The 25,133-nt window shown below is 37.9% G+C and overlaps 2 protein-coding genes, 1 long non-coding RNA gene and 1 other non-coding gene across 4 annotated transcripts; 2 read left to right on the top strand and 2 right to left on the bottom strand.

Annotated features, from left to right (window-relative positions):
• The first annotated feature begins 13,629 nt into the window (after positions 1–13,629).
• LOC113329510 lies at positions 13,630–14,078 on the top strand. The gene is made up of 3 exons (XR_003349918.1): positions 13,630–13,673; positions 13,847–13,928; positions 14,061–14,078. It is a non-coding gene; the product is annotated as an uncharacterized LOC113329510 (long non-coding RNA).
• Positions 14,079–15,470: 1,392 nt separating this feature from the next.
• LOC113329954 (ankyrin repeat-containing protein At5g02620-like) lies at positions 15,471–19,203 on the top strand. The gene is made up of 4 exons (XM_026576806.1): positions 15,471–15,692; positions 16,048–16,530; positions 16,822–17,231; positions 17,805–19,203. Exons 2-4 carry the CDS (start codon positions 16,092–16,094, stop codon positions 18,666–18,668), a joined length of 1,713 nt encoding a protein of 570 aa, XP_026432591.1. The 5' UTR covers positions 15,471–15,692; positions 16,048–16,091; the 3' UTR covers positions 18,669–19,203.
• A 117-nt stretch (positions 19,204–19,320) lies between these two features.
• Positions 19,321–21,031, bottom strand: LOC113330237 (polygalacturonase-like). The gene is made up of 4 exons (XM_026577100.1): positions 20,529–21,031; positions 20,129–20,418; positions 19,794–20,022; positions 19,321–19,686 (listed from the first exon to the last, which is right to left on the bottom strand). The coding sequence occupies exons 1-4, from the start codon at positions 20,991–20,993 to the stop codon at positions 19,468–19,470; spliced, it is 1,203 nt and encodes a 400-aa protein (XP_026432885.1). The 5' UTR covers positions 20,994–21,031; the 3' UTR covers positions 19,321–19,467.
• A 995-nt stretch (positions 21,032–22,026) lies between these two features.
• Positions 22,027–22,100, bottom strand: TRNAI-AAU. Its single transcript has one exon. It is a non-coding gene; the product is annotated as a tRNA-Ile (tRNA).
• Between the last annotated feature and the right edge of the window lie 3,033 nt (positions 22,101–25,133).

Below are 25,133 nucleotides of genomic sequence, written 5' to 3' on the forward strand. Positions count from 1 at the left end.
CAGTCCAGTATTTCCACCCCTCATTCTGGCATTACCAGCTCTACCAATTCCAGTTTCTCTTCCTCTTGGAGTTTGCTGGGTTATTGTGAAAGTTTGGGAGGACTGAGTCCCAATAACTGCAGTTGCACTAGTACCTCTTCCTCCAACACTAGTACCTCTACCTCCAGCATTAGTACCTCTGCCTCCAACACCTCCAGTTCTACCTCCTCTGCCTCTAATAGCTCCAATAGCACCGCCTCCTCTGCCTCTAACAGCTCCACGTGCACCAGCTCTTCCTCCTCTGCCTCTAACAACTGCAATAGGTGGAATTCCACCTCTAATAACTCCTCCATTAGTATAACTACAATTAAATCTCCAACGACAACCTTCAACGCTACACTTCCATTCTTGTCTCTCACTGTTGCTCATAATCTTTTTAATGCAGAAATGTTTCTTTATTGCTAAATCTCTCAAATACACCCTGCACTCCTCACTGTTAGCCCATTCCATACCAACATATAACAAATCAGGTGGAACTTTCGTAACATACAAATCATCATCATCAACATCTTCATTCTTATAGATATTTTCAGTACTTAACACAAATTCAGAATGGTCATAATCATCTCCTTTACAAAATTCCTCATCCATATCACTATTTATAATTATCTCATCACCATCTTCAGGATCAGTTGTCATATCATCAAACTCATCACTATCAGTTCCTGTATGGTATTCATCCTCTTCATTACATACTTCTAAGATAAGGTCCTTGCTGCTAGGAACATAATCTTCATCATCAGAACTTATACCTTCATAGTATGTTGCAACTGCATCATCTAAAACATAATTAGTGTGCTCTTGCAGACTCAATGCTTCGTACTATTGTTGTTCTTCATTAATAGCTTCAAACTCATCCAACTCAATGCTTCTATCATCATCTCCTGAGCTATCCACCACAACCTGTTTTCCTTTTTTATAGTTAACTAGTTCATCGACCTTCTCCTCCCCTGAAGATATCTCGGCATAAAGTGTTGAATTTACCTGATTATCCTTATCCTTGGCCAACCTGTACACAAACAATTAATCACATCATTCAACACAGACAACCACCATCTGCAACTACTATTTAATAGAAAAATGAGTACAATAATCCACACAAAAAATGCAATAGATTCCTTTAATATGTCCAGTGAAACACAAGTGGTCCTATAACACACTGTTCAACAATTATAATAACCAAAACATCATATTTCAAAAGAATATTTTCTCTTTTCTAAAAGCAGACAAACAAACACATATATAAAGTTACAGAAAGCTACAGAAAAGAAAAAAAGAAAAAGTTGGAAAAATCCAATTTTTCTTCACAGGACACATTACCCTAGCACTATAAACTGGTCATCCACTGCCATATCACTTCAAAATAAACAAATATAGCAACCCATATCATTAATTTATAGATACAATCAGAAAAACAGTAACAATCAAACAAAAATTGGAAAAGAAAATCAATTACCCTAATTTTATTTGAGCTAAAGAATTAATCACTTATTTGTTCCGTTATTTTTCCTTCATATTAATCACCAAATGGCAACAACAATCAAATGAAACTCGATTTACTTCATTTGAACAGGTTATATGATTTAGATCTATTTCTTCCTCTAGCCGCGGCCTACCCTAATTTCTATCGAGAGTGAACTGCTGTTGCTGTATCATTTTCTTTATATACCCTAATTATCCTAGAGTCGTATCTAACCACACACGTCTATGATCTCCCGACCGTCCATTTACTAACACGTGTGTCTACTTGATAGAAGTTACTAATGGAAAACGTGTAAATAATTGATTGACAGAAGTTGACGGACGTCAGTTATACTAACAGTTTGACCAGGTGACTTCGCTGACTAACGGGGTCAACGACCCAAACTCTAAAACGGACAAACTTACGACCCAAACTCAAAGACATACCAAAACTTACGACCCAAACACTAATTAACTCTTACATGCATATAAATATAAATGTTCTAATTAACATTAAATGTAAGAAAATAAAAGAAAAATGAAAAAATTCAAACCAAATAATACATGATTTTTCCATTTTAAAGAAAGTTAACAAATAAAAAATAAATAATTGGGTACCAATACTCGTTAGAATCCGGATCTGGTTTTGCTCCGGATAATCGGGTACCCGTTTTACTTTTTCTTCTTTAAAACTACAAGTCAATTTCTGAGATTACAAGTAAAAAAAAATTAGCTTCACAAAATATTTGTCTTTGTTTTTATTTCTCATAGAAACCAATTTAAAACTTTATTGTCATCCTAGTTTCTAATTTTTTTTTTTCCTTTTCTAAAAGTTAAAAACCAACTTCTATGGTACACCTTGGTTTCTGTCACACCTTCAAACACCTCAGATATTTTCTGCGAAAGTTTAACCCGGCAGTACAGTGGTTCTGCGAATAAAACTTCGCCCACCTGCACTTCAGCCTTATAAGTTTGTAACAATTCAAACAACCAACTCTTCAGTTCACTAGCGGAAGCCTTTACTCTTCTTTCTCTTTACTTAAACTTCTCAAATGCACCCCATAATGCATTCAATTCATGTCATACTTTTCTAACAACAATCAGTCTACTAAGAACACTTAGAACATGACACAATCATCTCATTTTATTGCATAAAAGGGAAAACTTGCCCACTTAGGGACTTGCACAGACTTGCTTACCTTGAACCAAGCCTTAATCTAACAAAAACACTCTCAAATTGAGTCTCACACTCTCATGTGCTAGCCTGCCGAATTTCCCATGCTTTATGACTATTTATACATCATCTAAACTTTCCAAAACCGTGCACAACCGTTCCACACGCTGGGGACAACCATCTGTCCCATGGAGCAGTTGTATAACCGCTAATAAATGTGCTAACTGGCCAGTTCTCTTCCAACTCGCGCCAATCATATAACACATGTCCTTTTGAAGTTGGAAACCGTCTTCCACGATCATAAACTCCCTTTACAATTGTTCTCTATTTGTTTCCCGTGTTTGGCATGCTTGTGAAACTCGCAACCCACTCCTAACCGTCACTTGAGCTGTATTGCACCACTTATTGTGCAATATCGTACTTTGGCCTGAAACTGACGCCAACCACCTTGGCACTGCCAATTTGTTGCTCTAAGCTGATGCACGTACCATTCTTATGCTTCCAGCATCAATTCCAACTCCTTGAACTCACTCTAGTTACTCATGGCGTCATATGCTTCACTCTGCCAACTCGCATGACAATGGCAATGCCATCCTTGCATTACCAACTTGTTTGCACTTTTCCAAGCTTTTGACCCTGCTTGGAACTAATGCATAAAATCATTCTTAGTCTATTCTCCATGCTTGCATCTTCCTTAAGTCTGGGCATACTCAATTCCACGGACATGCAAAGATGCCACTTTCCAACATGGTATCATGCCAATTTGCATGTTGCATATTGCATCTTGTAACTTTGGCTTAGTCTTTCCTTTGACTTAATGAAGCTCCATTGTGTCGGTCAATAGCTTCATTCCTTAGCCAAATGTCTTTACAATGTAGTGCTGCTCTTGCACTTCATTGGCCTTGCGGGGTTATGCCATTCTTGGCACTTGACAGTCTATACAGTATATCGCTATTATGACTCTGTGATGCGCCATTACGGCAGAGTACTGACTTGGCCTGCAACTCTATAACGCGTAATCATTATGCGTCACTTGCATCACTGTTATAGACCTCCCCCACCTAAACCGTTCAAATCCCTAGTTGAACGCGACCCAGTACAAACACTATACTTGTCTTAACCTTCGCCCCATGCACTTTCAGAAACCTCTTTTGAAATTCAGCACTCTGCTGGCCTTTGCAATCGCCTTCTCCAACTTACATGCTTTAACATCAGCACCACTTAGCTTTACTGCTTTTCCATTGATCTCATCTACTTGTCACACATTAACGTTGTGCACTACGCTTCAGCTGCTACTCAAATCATGCATCAATACCCAAATGCAACCTGAAATTCTTCTTTAGCCAATTCCTCCAAATTTGGCCTGAATTTCACCTCGAATCATTTATGCCTAAGTGTACGCACAGAATGATTCTTCTCAACTTGATCACCACCATCATTGTCATAGTCTTTCGCCTCCCGACTTTGCCTTTTGCATATAACTCAACATGACAAGGACTTATAAACGACTTGGCTTCGTTTTCAATCAGTTTTGATGGCAACCCTCCTTTGGACTGTTGTCCTACATGCCTCTTTGTTAAACATGACACAAAGTGCATAGGGGTTTCTCACGCACATAATACCCAAATCTACCACTTCATGCCTTGCCAAATTCTGTTCATGCCAGCAACACCCAAGAACTCATTTCTCTGGATTTGTCCACTAAGTATATACTCCTTATACTTATGCCATGTTGCATATCCGAACTGAACTTGCAAGTTTACTTTTCTTAATCCACTAAAGAAAAACTATTGAGTTGCACAGCCCATCTACGCAACTGTGACTAACTATCATTTGGACATAACTTAGCTAACCCTTTAGCTTTCCATATGCATCGCCTTCGAAGCCAATAGGTCTCCAACTATTTCTTTGAACTGCATTGCATGTTTACTGGAAAGTGTGTGCATCTTTCTCTAGGCCATGAGTTCTGCCCAACTCATGCTTGCTGATGAAATGATTTCTAACTTGTTGTATTGCTTGCACTGTCGCCGCCCATCTGTCATCGTGCCATATTGCAATCCCCAAACAGCAACATCATTTTTACATCAACCAGGACCCTTGTCCTATGCTTTGCTTATTATCTTTCAACTTGTCTTTCCATTGCATACGTTAGGCTAAGTATGCTACTTGCAGTATCTCCCCATGAACTAGCTTCACTTCATAAATAAAGAGGCAAGACTTTATAAACGAAAACACCTTCATTCATTACTGCTCTTACATAACAAGACCATGTACCATTACATGATTGATCCACCGATCACTTTTGGAAAGCTAAAAATTCATTATCAAAGCAACTTGCTTACACCAAAGCAAAGTATATACAAACTTGAAGACTCAAATAAAAGTTTGTACAACCAAACTCTACACACAGAGTTTGCAACAACCAACAAACTAAAGCTATGCCAAAAAAGATCAGAAAATACCTCATTTTCTGCACTAGGTGTTTCCAATGGAGACAACAACACACCTTCTTGTTTTTATCTTAGTTTCTACATTTGTCGAAGTGCACAACAACTTCGCTGCGTGGTCTCTTCCTTGAACCTTCACTTCGGCCTTCACGAGTCTTGCTAGAATGACTCCCATAGTCATCCCCAACTGATGCATTGAGTTGCTCCTTGAGTGGACAACTTCTTGAGAAATGCAAAACTTTGCAAATGAAACATCCCATATACTTCCTGGCTGAAGGGAATAATTCATCTTCCTTCAGTTCATGCTTACGCTTACTGCCAACAAATTTTTCCTTTCCTTAGGCCTTACCTTCACAGCTTTGCACATCTTCAGTCGTTCTGCAACTGGCAAGATCTCTTGCCGCTTGAATAGCCATCAGGATATTCTGAATTTTGCGCCTCTTGAGTTCAATAACAACCTGTGAACTCGCTCCACTTAGAGAACATATAATCATATTCACTCATGCCACGTACTTCTTGCACCAATGCAAGGAACTTTTCAGCATAGGCCTGTCATGTACCCGTCATTTTTAGCCTACTCAAACTTTCTCTTGCATACCAAGCACCATTTCTTGGCCATAACTGACATCTCAGTACATCTTTTATGTCATTCCATGACATAGGATTGGCATAACCAACAACTTCATCTTCTTGCATCATGGTTCTCCACCAAACCTTTGCATCACCACCAAGGTAATTGCCTGCGAGAGTTACCTCTTGTCCTTCCCCATTTCCATTCTCCTCAATGTATTCCTCAAAGTCATACAAGAAATTCTCAATTTCTCTAGCATTTCTGGAACCAGCGTAAACTCTTGGCTCAGAGATAAGGTTAGCGCTTTTTCCATGCATCTTTGCGCTGCAAACATGCCATCACTGATTAACTTGAGAATGTTTGTCGTCTTGTCTGACATTTGCATCGCATGACTTGTTAGTATGGTCATTATGTCACTGAATTTCTCCTTCAATTCAGTCACTTCACCATTGGTATCGCAGTTCAACAAGTTTGCATCGGACACCTTGTCCTCGACTGCACCTACCCTTTCGTCAAACTCTTTAAACCAATCTGACATTCTTCCTTCAAGTAAATCTAATCTGCCACTGTCTTCAGAAACAAGGGGAATATCAAGGCCCTCTGCACCAATGTCAATGGTCATATTGCCAAGATCACTATACTCCTCTAGTTGATCAAACGAACCCGGTAGTTCTTCGTCAATCATCATGCCATTAGAACCCATTTCTAATGCAAACTTTCTGAATACAATGCAACAACTTACTTACTCACAGGAAAATAGCTTACGAGAGAAAGAAATATCAACATTAATCCAACAAATACCCTTGAACTGTGTACCAAACACATCTCTGATACCCGAACTGTCACACCTTCAAACACCCCAGATATTTTATGTCAAAGTGTAACCCGGCAGTACAGTGGTTCTGCGAATAAAACTTCGCCCACCTGCACTTCATCCTTATAAGTTTGCACCAATGCAAACAACCAACTCTTCAGTTCACTAGCGGAATCCTTTACTCTTCTTTCTCTGTACTTGAACTTCTCAAATGCACCCCATAATGCATTCAATTCATGCCATACTTTGTTAACAACAATCAGTTTACCAAGAACACTTAGAACATGACACAATCATCTCATTTTATTGCATAAAAGGGAAGATATACAAAACTTTCCCACTTAGGGACTTGCACAGACTTGTTCACCTTGAACCAAGCCTTAATCTTACAAAAACACTCAAAAATTGAGTCTCACACTCTCATGTGCTAGCCTGCCGAATTTCCCATGCTTTATGACTAATTATACAACAGCTAAACTTGCCAAAACCGTGCACAACTGTTGCACACGTTGGGGACAGCCATCTATCCCATGGAGCTGTTGCATAACCGCTAATAAGTATGCTAACTGGCCAGTTCTCTTCTAACTCGTGCCAATCATCCAACACCTGTCTTTTTGCAGTTGGCTACCGTCTCCCACGATCATAAACTCCGTTTATAACTGTTCTATCTTTGTCTCGCGTGTTTGGCATGCTTGTGAAACTCGCAACCCACTCCTAACCGCCACTTGAGCTGTATTGCACCACTTATTATGCAATATCGTACTTTGTCCTGAAACTGACGCCAACCACCTTCACACTTCCGATTTATTGCTCTAAGCTGATGCACGTACCATTCTGATGCTTCCAGCATCAATGCCAACTCCTTGAACTCACTCTAGTTACTCGTGGCGTCATATGCTTCACTCTGCCAACTCGCATGACAATGTCAATGCAACCCTTGCATTACCAACTTGTTTACACTTGTCCAAGCTTTTAGCCCTGCTTGGAACTAATGCATAGACTCCTTCTTAGTCTATTCTCCATGCTTGCATCATCCTTGAGTCTGGGCATACTCAATTCCACGGACATGCCACTAGCCAACATGCCAACTCGCATGTTGCATCTTGCAACTTTGGCCTAGTCTTTTCTTTGCCTTAATGAAGCTCCATTGTCGGTCAATAGCTTCATTTCTTAGCCAAATGTCTTTACGATGTAGTGTTGCTCTTGCACTTCATTGGCCCTGCGGGGTTATGCCATTCTTGGCACTTGACAGTCTATACAGTATACTGCTATTATGGCTCTGTGATGCACCATTACGGCGGAGTACTGACTTGGCCTGCAACTCTGTAATACATAATCATTATGCGTCACTTGCATCACCGTTATAGTTTCTCGTCCTAGCTGTTCCAAGTCCTAAATTAGTGAATCCAGAAAAAGATCCTAATCCTATGATAACTCCTCGAACTGATAGAAAATCCTCGAACTGATAAAAAAATACCGAGGAGTTATCAGCAATACTCACAAAATTGGTGGGACCCACCAACAAAGTGTGGCCCCAATAAGTCTCCATGGGAGGTGGCGACTGGGGAGGCAATTTTGTGAATGTAGGTGATATTTAGGGGATTCCCCCTCGATATTTACGGGACTCATAGTACATGTCATCTCCTAGAGTCAGATCAGGATGGGCAGGAAAACATGCTATATTTACCAGTTACGACTTACTCGGCCGGTGAACTTATCGCAAAAGTCAAGATCAAGGTAATTTTGGAAAAAAAAAATAATTTGGGTTTCCCAAGTCTTCGCTGAGCATTTGGTTTGATGAAGAATAACCATCACAGATCTTGATTGTTTGATTTTGATTGTTGAGTTCTCCACTTGAAGTTTTTAGAAAAATTATAATCTTTGATTCATTATCAGAGATCAGAACCATGGTTTTCTATTTGGAAGAAGATCAGAATTGAAGGATAAGTGTGTAGATCAAAATAAAACCCTTACTACATCAAAGCAGAAGAAATGGAAATTCGGGAATTTGTTAACCGGAATAGAAACCGGAATAATCCAACAGGATCAACATCATCATCGACTTCAGATTATGTATTATCATGGGGAAAACGTAAACGAGTTCGAGCTAGAAGCACATCATCTCCACGGACTCAGCCTCCAGCATCAGGAGGACACACTGAGCCAGTAACATCACCATTTTTATTACAATGGGGAAGAAAAAAGAGACTTCGTTGTATCACCAGCAGGTAAACTACTCTTAGTCTCCAGAATTTTAATTCTTATGCGTTTTGAATGTTGAATTAGGGAAAAATCTTTGGTTCTGGTTTACAGAAAAATAGCAACAGAAGAAGGATCAGCTGAAGTATCGAGTTTTCTTCCAGAAGACATCAGCATTGACATCTTAACAAGGTTACCAGTAAAGTCACTCTTAAGGTTCCGGTGTGCATCCAAGTCTTGGCATGAGCTACTCAAAAGCTCGAATTTTTCCGAATTGCACCTTAATCATTCTTTGAAATATGGTGACGATGGTATCGTGTATAACCATCTTGGGAAGATTTCTTGTGTTGATAATGTTTCGTTAACATCCTTAGCGTTAAGAAATACGGTTGTTCATATTGATTACCCATTAGAACATAAAGTGCAACGTATTTTAGGCACTTGCAATGGCTTGGTTTGTTATCTTTCATCTCGGAAAGACATTATTATTTGGAATCCGTTTACTAGAATCTACAAGAAAACACCAACACCGCCAGAAACAGACACGAGATTAAGAGGTTCTCTTGTATTATACAAGTATGGGTTCGGTTATGATTTGAGAACAAAGGATTATAAACTTGCACGAATGGCAAGCGTTAGGGGAAGGTACAGTGAAATCGTTGTCTATTCATTGATAAAAAAATTGTGGAAAATATATCGGGACATCCCTGTTCTATATCCATATGAAGATCTGGTGTTCTTTGAAGGAATTTTACACTGGGTGGAAAGGCCTCCCTTGGGCTCTGTACGTCCTAAAATGATTTGTTCTCTTGATATTGGTAGCAACAAATTCAAAAAACTTACACTACCACAACACTTTCCAAACAAGTTAAACATGATACATGTTCGTCTTTTGGGAGGTTGTCTTTGCCTAATTGGTAGTCTGTAATGACATGTAACGAGGTATGGATGATGAAGGATTATAGTGTACGCGAGTCTTGGACTAAAATGTTCTCTATTGACAATATTAGTCATCCTGGATTTAACCATTTGGACATTAGACAATGTTACAGGAATGGTGTGGTTTTGGTACAAGAAACTCACTTCTTTGCTACTTATTTATACGATCTAAACCATGAAGAAGTCATGAAACTCAAGGCCGTGGATGGTATTCCGCAGGGGTTTAAAGCATTGCCATTCTTGGGGAGCTTAATATCGCCTAATTTATTGGGTACTTGATTCAAGCAGAAGAATACAACAATCTTAGAAAGGGAAGGCCATGCGAGGTGAACAGGTTATTTCATGTATCAGTTTTATTAATCGCTTATGCCATACGGTAATAAGCATTCTGTCACTCCATATTATTTTCTTTAGTATTATCCCTGATGCATATTATGTTTATGCTTATATGCTACAGTCTATATCTAGTGGAATTCAAAATCACTTCGTCTTTTTAGAATTTTATCATACTTTCCTGGTGTTACAACAAGTTCTTGAGCATGTTAATCTAGTAAAGAACACTTGCAATTTGTATGTTAAACAGTGGAACATTGTCACTTGTTCAGAGTTTTAGTTAGCGGTGTTGTTTCTTAAGTCATGAATAAGTTGCACAAATAGCTTAATCTGATAGAAAATTAAGATACATTTATACTAAAGTACAAAGATTATTACGCCCTCTGTTGGATGCTCCTAATTAATGTTGTTTGTGAATGTGTACAAACAGACTAATTAAATTAGAGTCTGTAAAGGAAGTGTAGTGGTCATGCTTCTTCACTGAACTTTTATCCTCCCGCCAATATTGCACACACGCCATTGCAATGCCAAAAAGTATAACCTAGTAACTCTTTGTGCTGATACATTTCCAATCATTCTTATTTCTTCTTATTTGTTTCATAGATTCCACTGCGGAAACCACAAAGTAAGCAAATGTTTCCCCACAAAGGTGCACCTCACAAACCAATCCCACACTATTCATATTCGTTCTTAATTTTCTTGATCCATTGTTAGCTAGGTATTAGAGGTACTCTTTTTGGTCTCAGTAAATTCACTAAGATGTTCAAAATTCAGTTGCAAGTGACTCAAGTTATGAGTATTATCACGTTTAAATCTAGAAACTTATTTTCTTGTTCATTGTTCAGAACACACATTTCAAATTGTTCACAGTAATAATGTGATCTATCCTTTTCTTTTCTCTTCTTTTATTCTTGAAATGAGAGGTTAAAATAGATGTGAAGGCGCCAAGGACCTTGTGCAATCTACTTGTGCTTGTGTTTCCGAGCTTGAATCTGAACTCTAGCTTTACGGGTTATTTAGCTTTTGTGTGAAAGTGACCAGTTTTGGGGTTCGACTTTTTGACTAACCGTTGACTCACCAAAGTAAACCTAAGAATCCATCATTCTTCTAACTATACCAAACGGCTTTTGAACCCACTTTTCTTCCCTGGATACACTGTAAAAGCATCTCCAATTTTCTCCTTCTTTTGGTGGGTCAAAGAAGAAGAGGAACAAAAGATGAGTTGATTTTGATTTGTTGTCCTTAAGGAAGAGTTTGACATGGATTTGTTGCATGTGCATTTGCTACTAGATTTCTCTTATCTAGTATGTTCATGAATCTAAGGTTTGTAGAGATTCAGATTTTTTTAGTTGAAGTCACAATACATCTAAAGTTTGACTTGAAAATAATTGCGGCTCGGCCCCCAGAAGGTGGCCTTCCTAGCCTTTCATAGGGTCTTTCAATTCCCAACTTTTTGTCACCGTTTACCGGATTTTTGGAGATGCAGAATTAACATAATGATATGGATAATTTATCTAATTTGGTTAAATGTTTCTTGGAAGTGTCATGATCGACCTTCTTGGTGCGCCTTTAATTTTGAATTAAAAAAGAAAAAGAGCTCTATATATTAATCGTCTAATTCTGGTATTTTAATCTGAACTATAGTTCGTTGGTTATTTTAATCCGAAGGATTTTAGTAATATCTGACAGAATTCATGACCGACATGCATGCTTTGATTCACAATGTTGTCTCCATGAGTTCAGATCATAACAGTTGAAGATTAATTTTTAAAACCAAAATTGATTTTTTTATAATAATAAATAGAGTATTTTTTTTTAATTATCAATCAGTTTTGATTCTTCTTGATTCCTCTTGTATTACTAGTATTCTAGCAAACGTATTCATGGTGATGTGATCGAATATTCCTTGATAATGACTATGCTAATTAATTTAATTAAGGGAATTTTAACAAAATGCCACACTTGCAAATCCCGATTCAAGAAACTACCACCGTTTTTTTCAGAGTTTATTTAATGCCACAACCGTTAGAACTAACGCCTTGGACCCACATGATTGGTCAAATTTTTTTGACTTTGTCAAGATTACTTACACGTGTCTTATATGGACGGCTCAAGATGTCGTGCACGAGATTATTACACGTAGCACAGGCTAAATGACTAGTTTATCCTTCATGGGATTGAAAACAGTTTGTATCGCTTCATTTTTCTTCTAGTTTTTTCTCTTTCTCTCTGTCCGCTCTGTTCTCTAGTGGAAGAAATTAGGGTTTGAGTCAGTTTTCAGCTGGATTTTGCTTAGGTTTAGTGTCTGAGTAAAGGGTTATTTAATGGGTTGAATTAGGGGTCGAGAAGAAGGGATCCATTTCTTCCCCAATTCTTTCTCCTCTTACGCATGTCTCTCTGCTGCTGTTATAGATCGATGAAGGAGGCAGATGGGGTTGTTACAGGATTGAGTTTGAGAACAACACAACATGTTAGACATGGGGCTTGGATTAAAACACGGTTTTGAGTTCAAAAAGATAATTGAATCTGATTCTGCTGTTGAAGAAATGGAACTGAGATTCCAAGTTTACAAGGAATTGGAGAGATGGGTTATGTTTACAAGGAATTGGAGAGATGGGTTATGTTAACATCTGAATTTGATGAGAATATGGAGAAGATGAGTCTGTTGTTGATGAATTGGCAGAATTAGGTTATGTGAAGCTCAAGGGTTCGAACTGAGTGAAAATTGGATGGATGGAGGATGAGAAATAATGGGTTTTGGCTTGGGATTGAACTGAAACAAGAAAGAATGATGAACTCAGATGAAGATTTTGCTATACATGGAAGAGGGATGGAGTATGTGCTGGTGAAGGGTGGTTGTCTTATTGAGAAGCAGGAACCGTTAGATGCATGTGTTAGGAATTATAAGGATTTGAATGAGCTAATGGGTTTATGAATTGTTGGCTGGGTGAACTGATGCTGTTGGTATGAATTGGTGAATGGTTTCGAGCTGAGTTTGTGTGGTGATGTTGGTAGAATGGATGCAACAGTACTGCAATGGAGTGTTGGTCTTGGATTGTGTTGTCTGCTATTCAAATGGGTTTGTCTCGGACTGGGGTTTTGTTTGTGTTGCTGAGGAGATGAATCTGGAATTCAAGAAGAGCATGTTGCAGATGATGGCATTTAATGGAAGGCTTGAGACTGAAATAGTGCAGGTGGTACAAGTTGATACTGCATTTGGGAGACAATGTTGCTGCTGCTTCTGCCATTCTGATGCTGTGAGCTGTAAGCTGAAGGGTTTGGCGACTACTGGCGAAGCAAGGGAAGAAAGCTGGTGAAATGTTGTTGCTCCTTGAGTTCAAGATTGCAGGAGGTGGCAGCTGATGTTGGTTGTTGATGCATAGAAAGCTAATGCAAGAGCAGAATAAGCTATAGGTTGCTGCTGTTGGAATTGGGGTTTGTTGCAGCTGGTCAGATGGAATTGAAGTGATGCTGGTGAAGAGTGACTGGTGGTGGATTGAAGACAGAGTCTAGTGAGCTGTTTGTAGGCTTGTAGTAGTGATGCAGCTGAAACTGAGGTGCTGCTATGGAGTGAGCTTGAAGCAATGATGCAGTGGCTAGTGATGCAGAGAAGGGTACCAAGTGGTTGGTTCTGAGAGTTGAGTTGGCGCTGCAGATGAAGGAACTGCAGAGGAGGATGCTGCTGCTTTAATCAAGGTATATTGAAATATAAATTTGTGGAGTATCTGTTGTATAAAAAGGGCAATTAAGAAGAATCTTATGGGTTGCAAACTTGCCCTTGGACCTAAATTAGTATTCAGACCAGTTTTTTAATTCATAAATTGTGTCATGTTGTTGAGTGGAACTGATTTGTGTTATCTATGATACAGGAAAGTGGAACTGAGAAGCCAATAGTAGCATTCATTGCCGGTCTTACAGCTCCACCCGGTCGTCGTATGGGTCATGCTGGAGGTATGCCTGTTAGCTATAGATGCCTGAGCATATCATGTATCGTGTTTCATTTGTTTCTGCATCTTACTTAAGTTGTGAGGTTTCTCTGTTATTTGCCTTGTCATCCTAATTTTGTTGTTGTTGCAAATGCAGCTATTGTGTCAGGAGGCCTCTTGAAGGATAGGTTCTTCCCAGGACAAAATCAAGACCCTGAGGGCATCTGGGGTTACCGTGGTCGAGTCTCCAGCTAAGATTGGTGTTGCCATGCTAGAATGTTTCAAGCAGCGAGGCCTCTTGAAGGATTAGGTTCTGCACCCAATCTCTTTTTTCTTGTTACTACGGGGTGTACGGATTTCACAGAATTTTGGAAGCAGTTTTTGTTTTCTGAATTTGCTTTGTCAATAATTGGAGTTGGTTTTGTAAACACACCTAGGGACAGTCCTTCAATTGCAAGCCTGTTCCGGAGGAAATTATACCATTTTTCATTTTTAGTATAGATTGTTTCTCTTAGATTGATCCCACGTGTATTCCGACCGTTAGCAAATCTTGCACGTTTTTCTCACGTGCACCGAGTCGCGAGTTAACTCACTACTCTATAGCCGGTTAACTCACTACTCTATAACTGATTAACTCAATCCCTGTTAACTGATTCAGGGGCTTCTATGTAATTTTGTACGGATTATTTAATGCCACGTATGCACTAACAGAGACTAACAGCCGTTAACCGTTATCTCAAAAAAACGAGATGGAAAAAGTCAAGAGTATGGCATTTAATAAACTCTGAAAAAAACGGTGGCATTTTCAGAAACTGCATATTGGAAGTGTGGCACTTTATGGTCCAAAATTAATGAATAAACAACCAACCTGCCCCAGAAATCTGACAAATTAAAATTGGTGATCAATGAAGGATGCACTTTGACATGGGTTTGCTTGCCGTCTACTTAACTAGGTTCAATCAACAGGCTTGGGGTAATTGCATCTGCCTAAGCTGGTTTTCATGAACCTTTTATACGGTGTCGGAGCAACTGGTTGCGTTACTCAACTAAAGCTCTACTATTAACAAAAAAAACTCAAAAACCTATTCAGTAATATCGGGGCAAAAATTTTACAGACTAAAAGTGAGATCCCAAAACAAAACTGCACTAAAGTCCATTTTAGTGATATCGACGATCTGAATTCAAAATTTGTCAATATTAAATTTTTTTATCCATACAACAGAATAAATTGGAAGAGAATCTGCAGTGCATTTGTGAGACAATGCTCAAACGTCGTGTTGGGTATGTTTGTGCACTATGGTAATCTCCATTTACTAACCGTTGCCTTGCCTGCCTTCACTAGAATATTAATTTATTATTTTCTCCACCAAAGTGTATATTATTTTAGTAACGGATTTCAGTACCTGTCATAACGGAAATGCTTTTGTCAGCTGAGGAACAATTTAAAATACTCATAATTCAGCTAAATTAGTGGATATAATGATGCTAAAATTATTAAATTATTTTTGCTTAATCTCAATTAGTGCTTTGATTCTTCTTCATAACTCAGGTTTGTTATTTACTAGTATGCCTGTGTGTACCCCACCAAGCACTGTCTTTTACTCTTAGATGGTCATACTGATAATGGCCGCCACTGCCTTTTTATCATCTATAACAGGAATTTATGATTAACACATGTTTGGTTACATTATTTATTTAATTTTCTTTCTCTTTATACTTTAAGCTTTTATGATGTTGATCATGGATTGATGGTGGTAGAGGAGCATCTTCATTAAAGAAGCAGAAGAAGGTGAGATTTTGTTGATTTCTATTTGTTTTTTTTTCCTGTATTTGACTGGATTCTTGTTTGCAACCTAAGTTCTTCTTGAATCTATGTTGGTTTGTATAAATTAAGGATTAAGGTCATTAGATTCAGTTGGATTTGTTCAATTTAAGGTTTGGATTGTTTAAGGTCTTTAGATTCAGTTAGTTCATGGTTTTTTTAGGTTCTGGTAAGAAAATTGATGAAAAGCTAGGATTTTTAGGGGTAATTTTGAGCTAAAATTTGGATTATCTTAGTTAAAGATCAGAGATGAGTAAAGGGTCTTGTTTGAATTTGAGGAATTGAATCAATTGATAACATTTTTTTGGTTTCCAATTTGTAGAAGGAAGTGGGGGTTTTGATTGTGAGGTGAATTAGGGTGTCATCATGGAGAAGCAAAAGAGTTTTCGCAGAGGAATGGAGAAACAGAAGAGTTTCCGTGGGGCGATGGAGAAGCAATCGAGTTTCCGTGGGGTAATGGAGAAACAGAAGAGCATTAGGGTTGCATTGGAGAAGCAGTTGAGTTTTAGAGACAAGAAAAAGGTCAAGGAGTCGCCGGGGAAGAGAGGTGATACACCACTTCATTTGGCTTGTAGGGGAGGGAATTTGATTAAGGTTAAAGAGATTTTGCAAGATTGTGATAGTTTGAAAGATGTGTTGACGAAGCAGAACAAGGATGGAGAGACTGCGTTATATGCAGCGTCGGAGTATGGTAATGCTGTAATTGTTAGTGAGCTTTTGAAGCATATGGATTCCGAATCTGCTTCAATCCCGGCAAAGAATGGTTATGATTCATTTCATGTTGCAGCAAAGCAAGGCCATCTAGGTAATTTATTTGAAATTTCTATTTCCTATAGTACCTTAAGAAATAATTTTAGAAGCATTTTTATGTAGAACTTAAAGCTATTGCTATAAATTCATCGAATGCAAGCATCTGACTTATTTCTAGTTATCCTTTTGTAGTTTAACCTTGAATGTATGGTCTAGAAAGGTATCTCATTTCCCATTAATGTTTATACCTTGACACTTCGGGGCGTCAAAGTGTCCTCTGTTATGTTTTTCTGGATCTGTTGTGTTACCTTATTTTAATCCAGTTTATTGTTATGGTTTATCGCAGAGGTTTTGAAGGAGCTTCTGCGCTCTTTGCCTGATCTGGCGCTTACGACAGATTCATCGAACTCTACTGCACTGCATACAGCTGCAATGCAAGGTCATATTGATGTTGTCAATCTTCTTTTAGAGACCAATGTTGACCTAGCTAAAATTGCACGAAGCAATGGTAAGACTGTACTTCACTCTGCGGCAAGGATGGGACATTTGGAAGTGGTAAAATCCATATTACGTAAGGATCCAGGTGTTGGTTTTAGAAAAGATAACAAGGGACAAGCAGCATTGCATATGGCAGTGAAAGGGCATAATGTAGAAATTGTGCTTGAAATGGTTAAACCTGATAAGTCAGTTATCAACTTGGAAGATAAGAATGGAAATACGGCATTGCATATTGCAACGAAGAAAGGCCGAACGCAGGTTGGTCCTCCTTCATCACACTGGTTGCTTCATGGTTTATGATTAAATTGTTTGAATCGTTCTTTATTTCTTGGTCGGGTTAGGGGTAGTAGTAGCTTATATTCATTAAGAGATTTACTTTCTTTTCTCCCAATTAGGATCAGCATCCAATCTAAAATATCCTTAAAAATGCATTGGTCATTAATGAAGCAGTTCAGGAACCAATTCTGGAAACACCCCACTATCTGAAACGAAAGAGAGCAAGTCAATTTTTTGGATTTTCCAGTTAAATTTGATCTGTGTCTGCAGTCAGTCAGAATATTTTTGGTTGTGGAAGTTATAATGCGAAACCAGAATTCAGACTAGTTGGTCAATTTGGATAGCTCACAAGTCACAACATACACTATCAGCAGTGTAATGAAAAATCGACACAGTTCATTATGAAACTAGTCAATATTGGCGTGCCCAATGTGATAAAGTGATGTTCATTTCAATGTGCAAGGAAAGTGGATATTAGATTTTAGAGTGGTTATGTTTCCTTTTCTGCTTTTAAGATACTTCTTATCTGTGCTGAAATGGCTTCATAAACTGTAGGTAATGCGTGGTTTGTTATCAGTTGAAGGCATCAGCATCAACGCTATAAACAAAGCAGGTGAAACCGCACTTGACATTGCCGCCAAGTCAGAAAATCCTGAAATCGCCTCCATTTTAAAAGAAGTTGGTGCCACCAGTGCTAAAGACTCTGCAAACCCTCCTAATCCAGCAAAGCAACTTAAGCAAACTGTTAGCGACATAAAACATGATGTTGAGTCCCAACTTCATCAGACTCGTCAAACAGGAGTAAGGGTACAGAAAATTGCAAAGAGGCTTAAGAAACTGCATATCAGTGGTCTCAATAATGCCATAAACTCAGCAACTGTCGTCGCTGTTCTTATAGCAACAATTGCATTTGCTGCCATTTTCACAGTACCTGGCCAGTATGTTGAGGTTAAATCAGATGGTTTCACACTAGGACAAGCCTATATTGCGAAGAATGCAGCATTCATCATTTTTTTCGTGTTTGATTCTCTGGCTCTGTTCATTTCCTTGGCGGTGGTCGTGGTTCAAACATCGGTGGTTGTGATTGAGCAGAAAGCAAAGAAACAACTCATGTTTGTCATAAACAAACTCATGTGGCTGGCTTGCCTGTTTATATCAATCTCCTTCATTTCACTCTCTTACATAGTAGTTGGCCGTCATGCGCGGTGGCTAGCCATTTATGTGACAGTAATCGGTGCCTTGATAATGTTGACTACCCTTGGTGCAATGTGTTATTGTGTTGTGATGCATAGAATGGAGGAATCAAGTATGAGGAATATAAGAAGAGCCTCTGGGAGTCATTCTCGTTCTTTCTCTGTTTCGGGAATTTCGGATACTGAGATACTGAACAACGAATATAAGAGGATGTATGCAGTGTAATTTTACTGACGGTGTCAAGACAATCAGGGTTTCTTCCTACTTGCGCTAGTGCGAGATGCGGAGCTAAACAATCTAATATGTATAAGATTCTACTATCTGTGATACTAAATAATGAATATAAGAGGATGTATGCTGTTCAAGTTGGCAGATGGGATCACGACAGACAGGGGTTCTTCCTACTAGCCCGAACACGAGATGCAGAGCAGAATGCCCATAAACACCATCTGAAATAACTGGGTGAAATGGCACTTAATTTCGAACAATTGCGCATTTGCAAGCTCTGGTTCACATAAAAGGTACTTCGATTTTGTCTTCCTTTCATATTGTTCTATAGTGTCTAATAACCTTATTACCTTAAACAGGATTCTACATTATGTACCAGTAGAGTCTATGATTGCTCTCACGGTTAGAGCATATACAACACTATGTATACTAGAAATTTCTGCAATAACTTGTATGTGTGCGTTGGCACACAACTATCTATTGTACTCGTCAAATTTCAAATGACATAATGTTAGTATCACTTTCTTATCTGTCTTTGTCAATGATCTTCTTTTTTCCTTTTCCTTTTCCTTATAGTTGGTTAAGACTAGCGATTTTTTAATCAAAATAAGGTCAGAGTTGAAAAACCACATTGCTAGAACTATCAGTCTGAACTAGGAGTTCATCTTTTGATTCAACAACAGAAAAACAAACAATACAAGTAGTCTGAACTTAGATAAGCGAGTCTGTGAGACAAATAAAAATTTATCCAAGTTTCTGCTCAATAGAAGATCAATAGAGATAACGCTAAAAACATTTATAAACAGCTAGGCGGAGCAATTTGACCATGTGCAACTCCAAGTATGTTCTTACAGACAGATTCTGCAGGTTGATGCTGGTAAGTAAGCTTTATATCTCTTAAACGAATTCCTTGGCATGGAGAAATCGGACTGCAATCAAATTTCACTGCAACTTGAGAAGCAGAAGTTCCTTTAATGTCTGTATATGTTACGTGACTGATTTTTACACCAGAGTGCTGCAAGAAACAAAAAAAAAGAAAAAACAAACAAATGTTACTCAGAATCATCCTTGTTTGTAAAAGTAATGAAGTAAACGTTAATTCGGGTGAAGTTTAATGAGTACCTGGTTAGGGCAACCTTCATCCCAGGGACAGTAATTCTGATCGATAACGATCGGATTCTCAACGTTATTCATCAGAACTCGTTTGAAAAAGACGTCTTTAACAAACCCATTACTCGGTCTTCCCCATGATTTGATTCTTAAACCATTTGTTGTTCCAGTAAACACAGCATTTGTTACTGTCACATTTGAAACTCCCTCTTCTTCCAATCCTTTCCCTAAGCTCCCAATACTGTCACAAAGATTGACAAATAAACAGTGATTAGTCCCAAGAATTTCCTGCACTAATCTGTCAGAACCTTTAAAAACCATTCAAAGTATGCAGAAAACTTTCTCACCTTATTCCATGTCCAGGTCCGCAAGCAATTCGATTAATCCGCAAGTTTCTAGTCCCCGGACCGACTGAAATGCAATCATCTCCGGTTTTGATAGCCGTTCTTAGAACATGAACATTGAGTGCATTTTGCACATGTATGCCATCAGTATTTGGACTATCAGATGGAGCATAAATTTTAACCCCCTCAATCTTGATATTTTCACAGGAATGAATAACAACGTGGTATAGCTTAGCATCAACCGATGTTAAGTTTCTGATCACGACGTTTTTCGAACCGTAAACTGAAAGCGACTGCAAAAGTGAAAATAAAAATAAAAATGAGCTCATAAGTTCAAAACAAACATACCAACAAAACCAAAAACTTCCATTAAGCAGAAACAGAGAACAGAGCTTTATTTTACCGTCGCTCCGGGCGGACATTTTTGCGAATTTTCTTTACACCACCATAATTGTTTCCCCCGGCCATCAAGATATCCGCCGACGATCGCCAACCCATTAACATCTACAAACCTTATCCAATCTTCCGCAAGCCCCATTTCTATATATTGTGGAGAAACAAGAATACTTCCATCTAAATGAACCATGATGCTTGAACCTCTACAAGGTCCTTGAAAATCAACTGAACGAAGAAAAAACCTCTTCCGTGGTACATAAATCGTAGTGTGATCATCTGAACTCTGACAAGCTTTACCCCATGCTCTCAAAAACGCCTGACTCGCATCGGTTTTTCCGTCGCCAATTGCGCCAAAATCTTCAACATTGATTTGTTTTCTGGCTTTGCGTAATGATGATGCTAACAATGGTGTTGAAGAAAGGTACAAGACGAAGAAAATGAAGAGAAGATGAGAAGCAGTTGTTGTTGCCATTAGAATAGTAGTCGTGGAAACAAATGACAGTGTGGGAGGATGAGGAGCTTCTATGGGGAAGGGAAGTTATAACGGCTTCTCTTCTTCTGGTGTGAATATCCGTAACTACCCTTATATTATTTGTAAGAATAAAGCTTAGTCAAGGGTAGTGATGTCTTGTCAGATTAGTTTTCCCACGTCCCTTACTTTCCTCCTATTATCGAAAAACTGTTGACTTCCCACTAGAAAAAAAACTGTCCAAAAAAGTCATTAATTGAACCAGAAATTTGACCAAAACCATCAACAGGTTGACCCATCAAGAGAAAAAATTGTCCCAACACGAATAAAAGTGTACAAATAAAAATTATTTTTATGAATGTGAACATTTTGGGATCGAGAATGTTAATATTGCACTAATCTCATGTTTAGGGAGTGCAATTTACGGCGAGGTTGAACGTTAGTTGAGAGGTTTAATGAGTGAGTTTTGAAAAAAAGTATTTAAAGAAATGCAGCAAAGACAGTAGGTTCCTCCTATTAGCATTATCTTTATTGGGCAAACTCCCACTCCAACAAATGTTCAACGTTCATGATTTAGATCGCTAATCTAAGTTGCATTAATCATGTGTCGAAGGGAAACCCCAAAGTCCCATTGTTTAATGATGGATAATCAGGCCGGTGGCTACGTGGAAATCGAGTAGATGATTGGAGGATGCTTACTTTCGCGTATTACTCTGGCCGAGCCTAAAATGTGAACAACTTTCTTCTCTTGGATCCCAAAATACGTTGATGAAGAAATGATATAATACGCTTATGGCTCCATGCCTAACATAACTTAATACTGACCCAGTTTTCTTTTTTGATTCTGTTGGATCATATCTTCTTTTTACAGATAATTTGCATTGATCATGTCTAATAGAAGCTACTAAATTGTCCCTAGAGTTCCATTGTTTATTGATGCACAATCTGGATAATGAAGAGTAGGAAAAAGTTCTTTCTGAAACTAATCAAATGAGAAGATGGGAGAGTGTAGGTTTCGCCAAAAAAAAAAAATTATTGGCCCATGCAGGTCTCGAACCTGCGACCTTCGCGTTATTAGCACGACGCTCTAACCAACTGAGCTAATGGGCCAACTTGATAATGTTCTCACATTTTCATAATTAATTAAAACGGTTTATCTCAATTCAACTTCCCACCATCACGTTGAAGATTGCACAGCCGTGTATCTTCTTCAATTTTATTTTAACTGTTTGTACTTCCGCCAAAATCTGAACTTCATTGTTTATCAATGCACAATGTACATGCATTCACCATTTATTCGTTTAACTCTCATCCTCCCCATTTCAGTATTTATACCAATTTCTTTCCATTATTTATCACTCTAAATTTATAAAGAATCGAAAATACCAATTTCCAGTAGTAGAAGGTTTGGAAGTACTCATAAAATGAAATAATGGAGAAAACTATTCGGAAAATGAGTCATTTGTCCAAATATTTTTAAAAAATGATTCAAATAGACGAGTAAAAATTAGTACGGGTGAAATGGACACTAAAAAATTAGCAAAAGTATGAAACTGGATGCATATAAATTAAAAATAAGAAAAAGTATTTGAAAATGTGTAAGATGAAACTGTTTACATCCTGGCTATTTTTACATTTTTTCCATTTAAACATTATCAAAATCTAAGTGTCTTTTTTAGCCAGGAATTGTTGATTGGTCTTTTTAACCAATTTTGTGAAAACTATTTGGTAAAAATTTAATTTCATGCGGCTCGTGCAAGTCTCGAACCAGCCACTTTCATATATTAACGGGAAGGTTGTTTGACACAATATTCGATGATTTTACAATTGCTTCTTTGTATTTCCATTCTACATAATTTCTGCCTTTCGAGTTTTTGTGAAAATTTGTATATGGTATCAAATCTTCTTACTGAATTCTTTATCTATATAAATTCATGTAATTCAAATCTGAATTTTTCTTTAGCTTTGGTTTCATTCTGTCCTTCAAATCTTTGCTTTCTTTCTTTCTTTCTATCTATAGTGCTTTATTGAATCTTTCTTTAGTTTTGGTTTCATTTTGTCCTTCAAATTTTTGCTTTCTTTCTTTCTATAATGCTTTATTGATTTTTAGTTCATAATTGAGTTTATTTCCTCTTAAACGATTTTTGATTTCCTGATTATTTTTTATGGGTTTCTAATCGTTTGCAGGTCCCCTGGTTAGCTTATGGATTTCTTCCTATATTGGAGTTTTGTGTTAAGCACATCTTTGATCCTCGAGACAGTATTGTCGACAATGACTATATTGCCTACTTCAGTTCCATCCTATACTGCCATATTGCAAACTCGTTATGTTTCAACATTGAAATTTTCTCAGTACGAGAGCTATCAATCTCCCCCGATTCAATTTTTTGAAGCCATTAGCTACCAGTCCATTACTTGGAGTAACACACCGACTTATTCTCAAAAAATTCAAACTATAATTTTTTCTTCTTTTACTCACCGTAATTGGTGGAAATATCAATTTTTCTCGGATTTCATGCATCAACAGAATACAGCAAAATATCCAATTAGTTATCAAGATTATTCTCCTCCTCTTTTAAGGAAAAAAATTATTTGTCTTACTTATTCCCAAGGAAACAAACTAAATATAAATAATCACACTTTGTTTAGTCAATACAAATCCATATTGGTCCAAAACCCTAGCAGAAAATTCTTCAAAGGAAAAATGGCAGAAAGTAGCATTAACTCTGTTGATACTAATGGAGTCAAAAACATCACTGCAAAAATGAAAAGTGCAACTATTAAAGCTGGACGAGGTGCGATTGGTTCAGCAAAGAATCTAACAGCAGGGGAAGATTCTTGGTCCTTTAGTCTTATTGGGAAGCTTGTCACGAAGAAAGGTAACATTGAAACAACAGATATAAAAGAAGAGTTGAATAATCTCTGGAAGAACTATAAAAAAAGAGAAACAGTGATTGTGGGTAAATATTTAATTGTCTTTAAGTTCCACCCTGAAAAAGATAAGAATGATGTTCTCAAAAAATCACCTTGGAATGTTCAGAGATGTTTACTAGCGTTGCAAGACTACACAACTGGGGTAGCATACACATATTATGTGTTCTGGAAGCAGCAGTGGAGTGTGCAGTTCAAGGGTTTACTTCTTGAACATCATCATGTTGCTGTGATTGATGAGGCCATTGCAGACTTAGGAAAGAAAATCTCTACTGACCCGCCAAACTGCAGACCAAGATCAGATAATATGATCACTGCGAGGATTGAGATTGATTTAACGCAGCCATTAAAAAGAGGAGACTGGTGGAATTCAAATCATGGAGAACCAGTTTGGATTCGATATCATTGGTTGAAGCAGCCTCATAGTCTGTGTGATAGATGTTACATTATTGATCATGATGATGAAATATGTGTAGAAGTTGCTGAGCTTTTGAAGGAACGAGCCATGACTGTTGAAGAATATGAAGAGCACCGCAAAAACAAGGAAAAAACTGGAAAAGCAACTTAGGGAGTGACCGAAAACAATGTACCAGTGAATGTAGACATGACTGAAGCTGGAGAGGAAAGAACTGCAAAAAGAGCTAGAAACCAAGCTGAGTAAGATAATGGATCCAACCCATCTATCCAATGACCCATTTTAGCTACAAATGGTGAGGTTATGTGTGATAGAATAATAAATTCAAATGCTGAAACTATGGTTGGGGTGGAAACTGGAGGAAATGATAAGTGTGATGTTGTTGCAAAGCAAAATCCCGTGCTTAACCTGGAGGGACATGCATCTGAGGTAATTAATCTTTTTCAACCAAAGTTTATTTCACTTCTTTATATTTACTATAAAACTTGTTGTGTTCATCTCCGTCAGAACCCCAATACATATAATTGCATTATTTGTGAAGCCTTTAGTTATTCTCATTGCAAGTCTTTTGCTATTTGGACTTTAGATATGAGGATAATAGCCTCGAACTGTCAAAGGTTTGTTAACAAGGAAACTAGGGATCACCTTAAAAATCTTATTGCAAAATATAATCCTGATGTAGTGTTTATATCTGAAGCAAAAATATATGCAGATAAAATGCAAAAACTGATTAAACCTTATAGATTTCCAAATCATAAGCTAATTTCTTCAAGAGGTTTAGCTGGAGGCCTAATTTT

This window comes from Papaver somniferum, unplaced genomic scaffold (assembly GCF_003573695.1).
Source record: "Papaver somniferum cultivar HN1 unplaced genomic scaffold, ASM357369v1 unplaced-scaffold_117, whole genome shotgun sequence".
Taxonomy (NCBI): domain Eukaryota; kingdom Viridiplantae; phylum Streptophyta; class Magnoliopsida; order Ranunculales; family Papaveraceae; genus Papaver; species Papaver somniferum.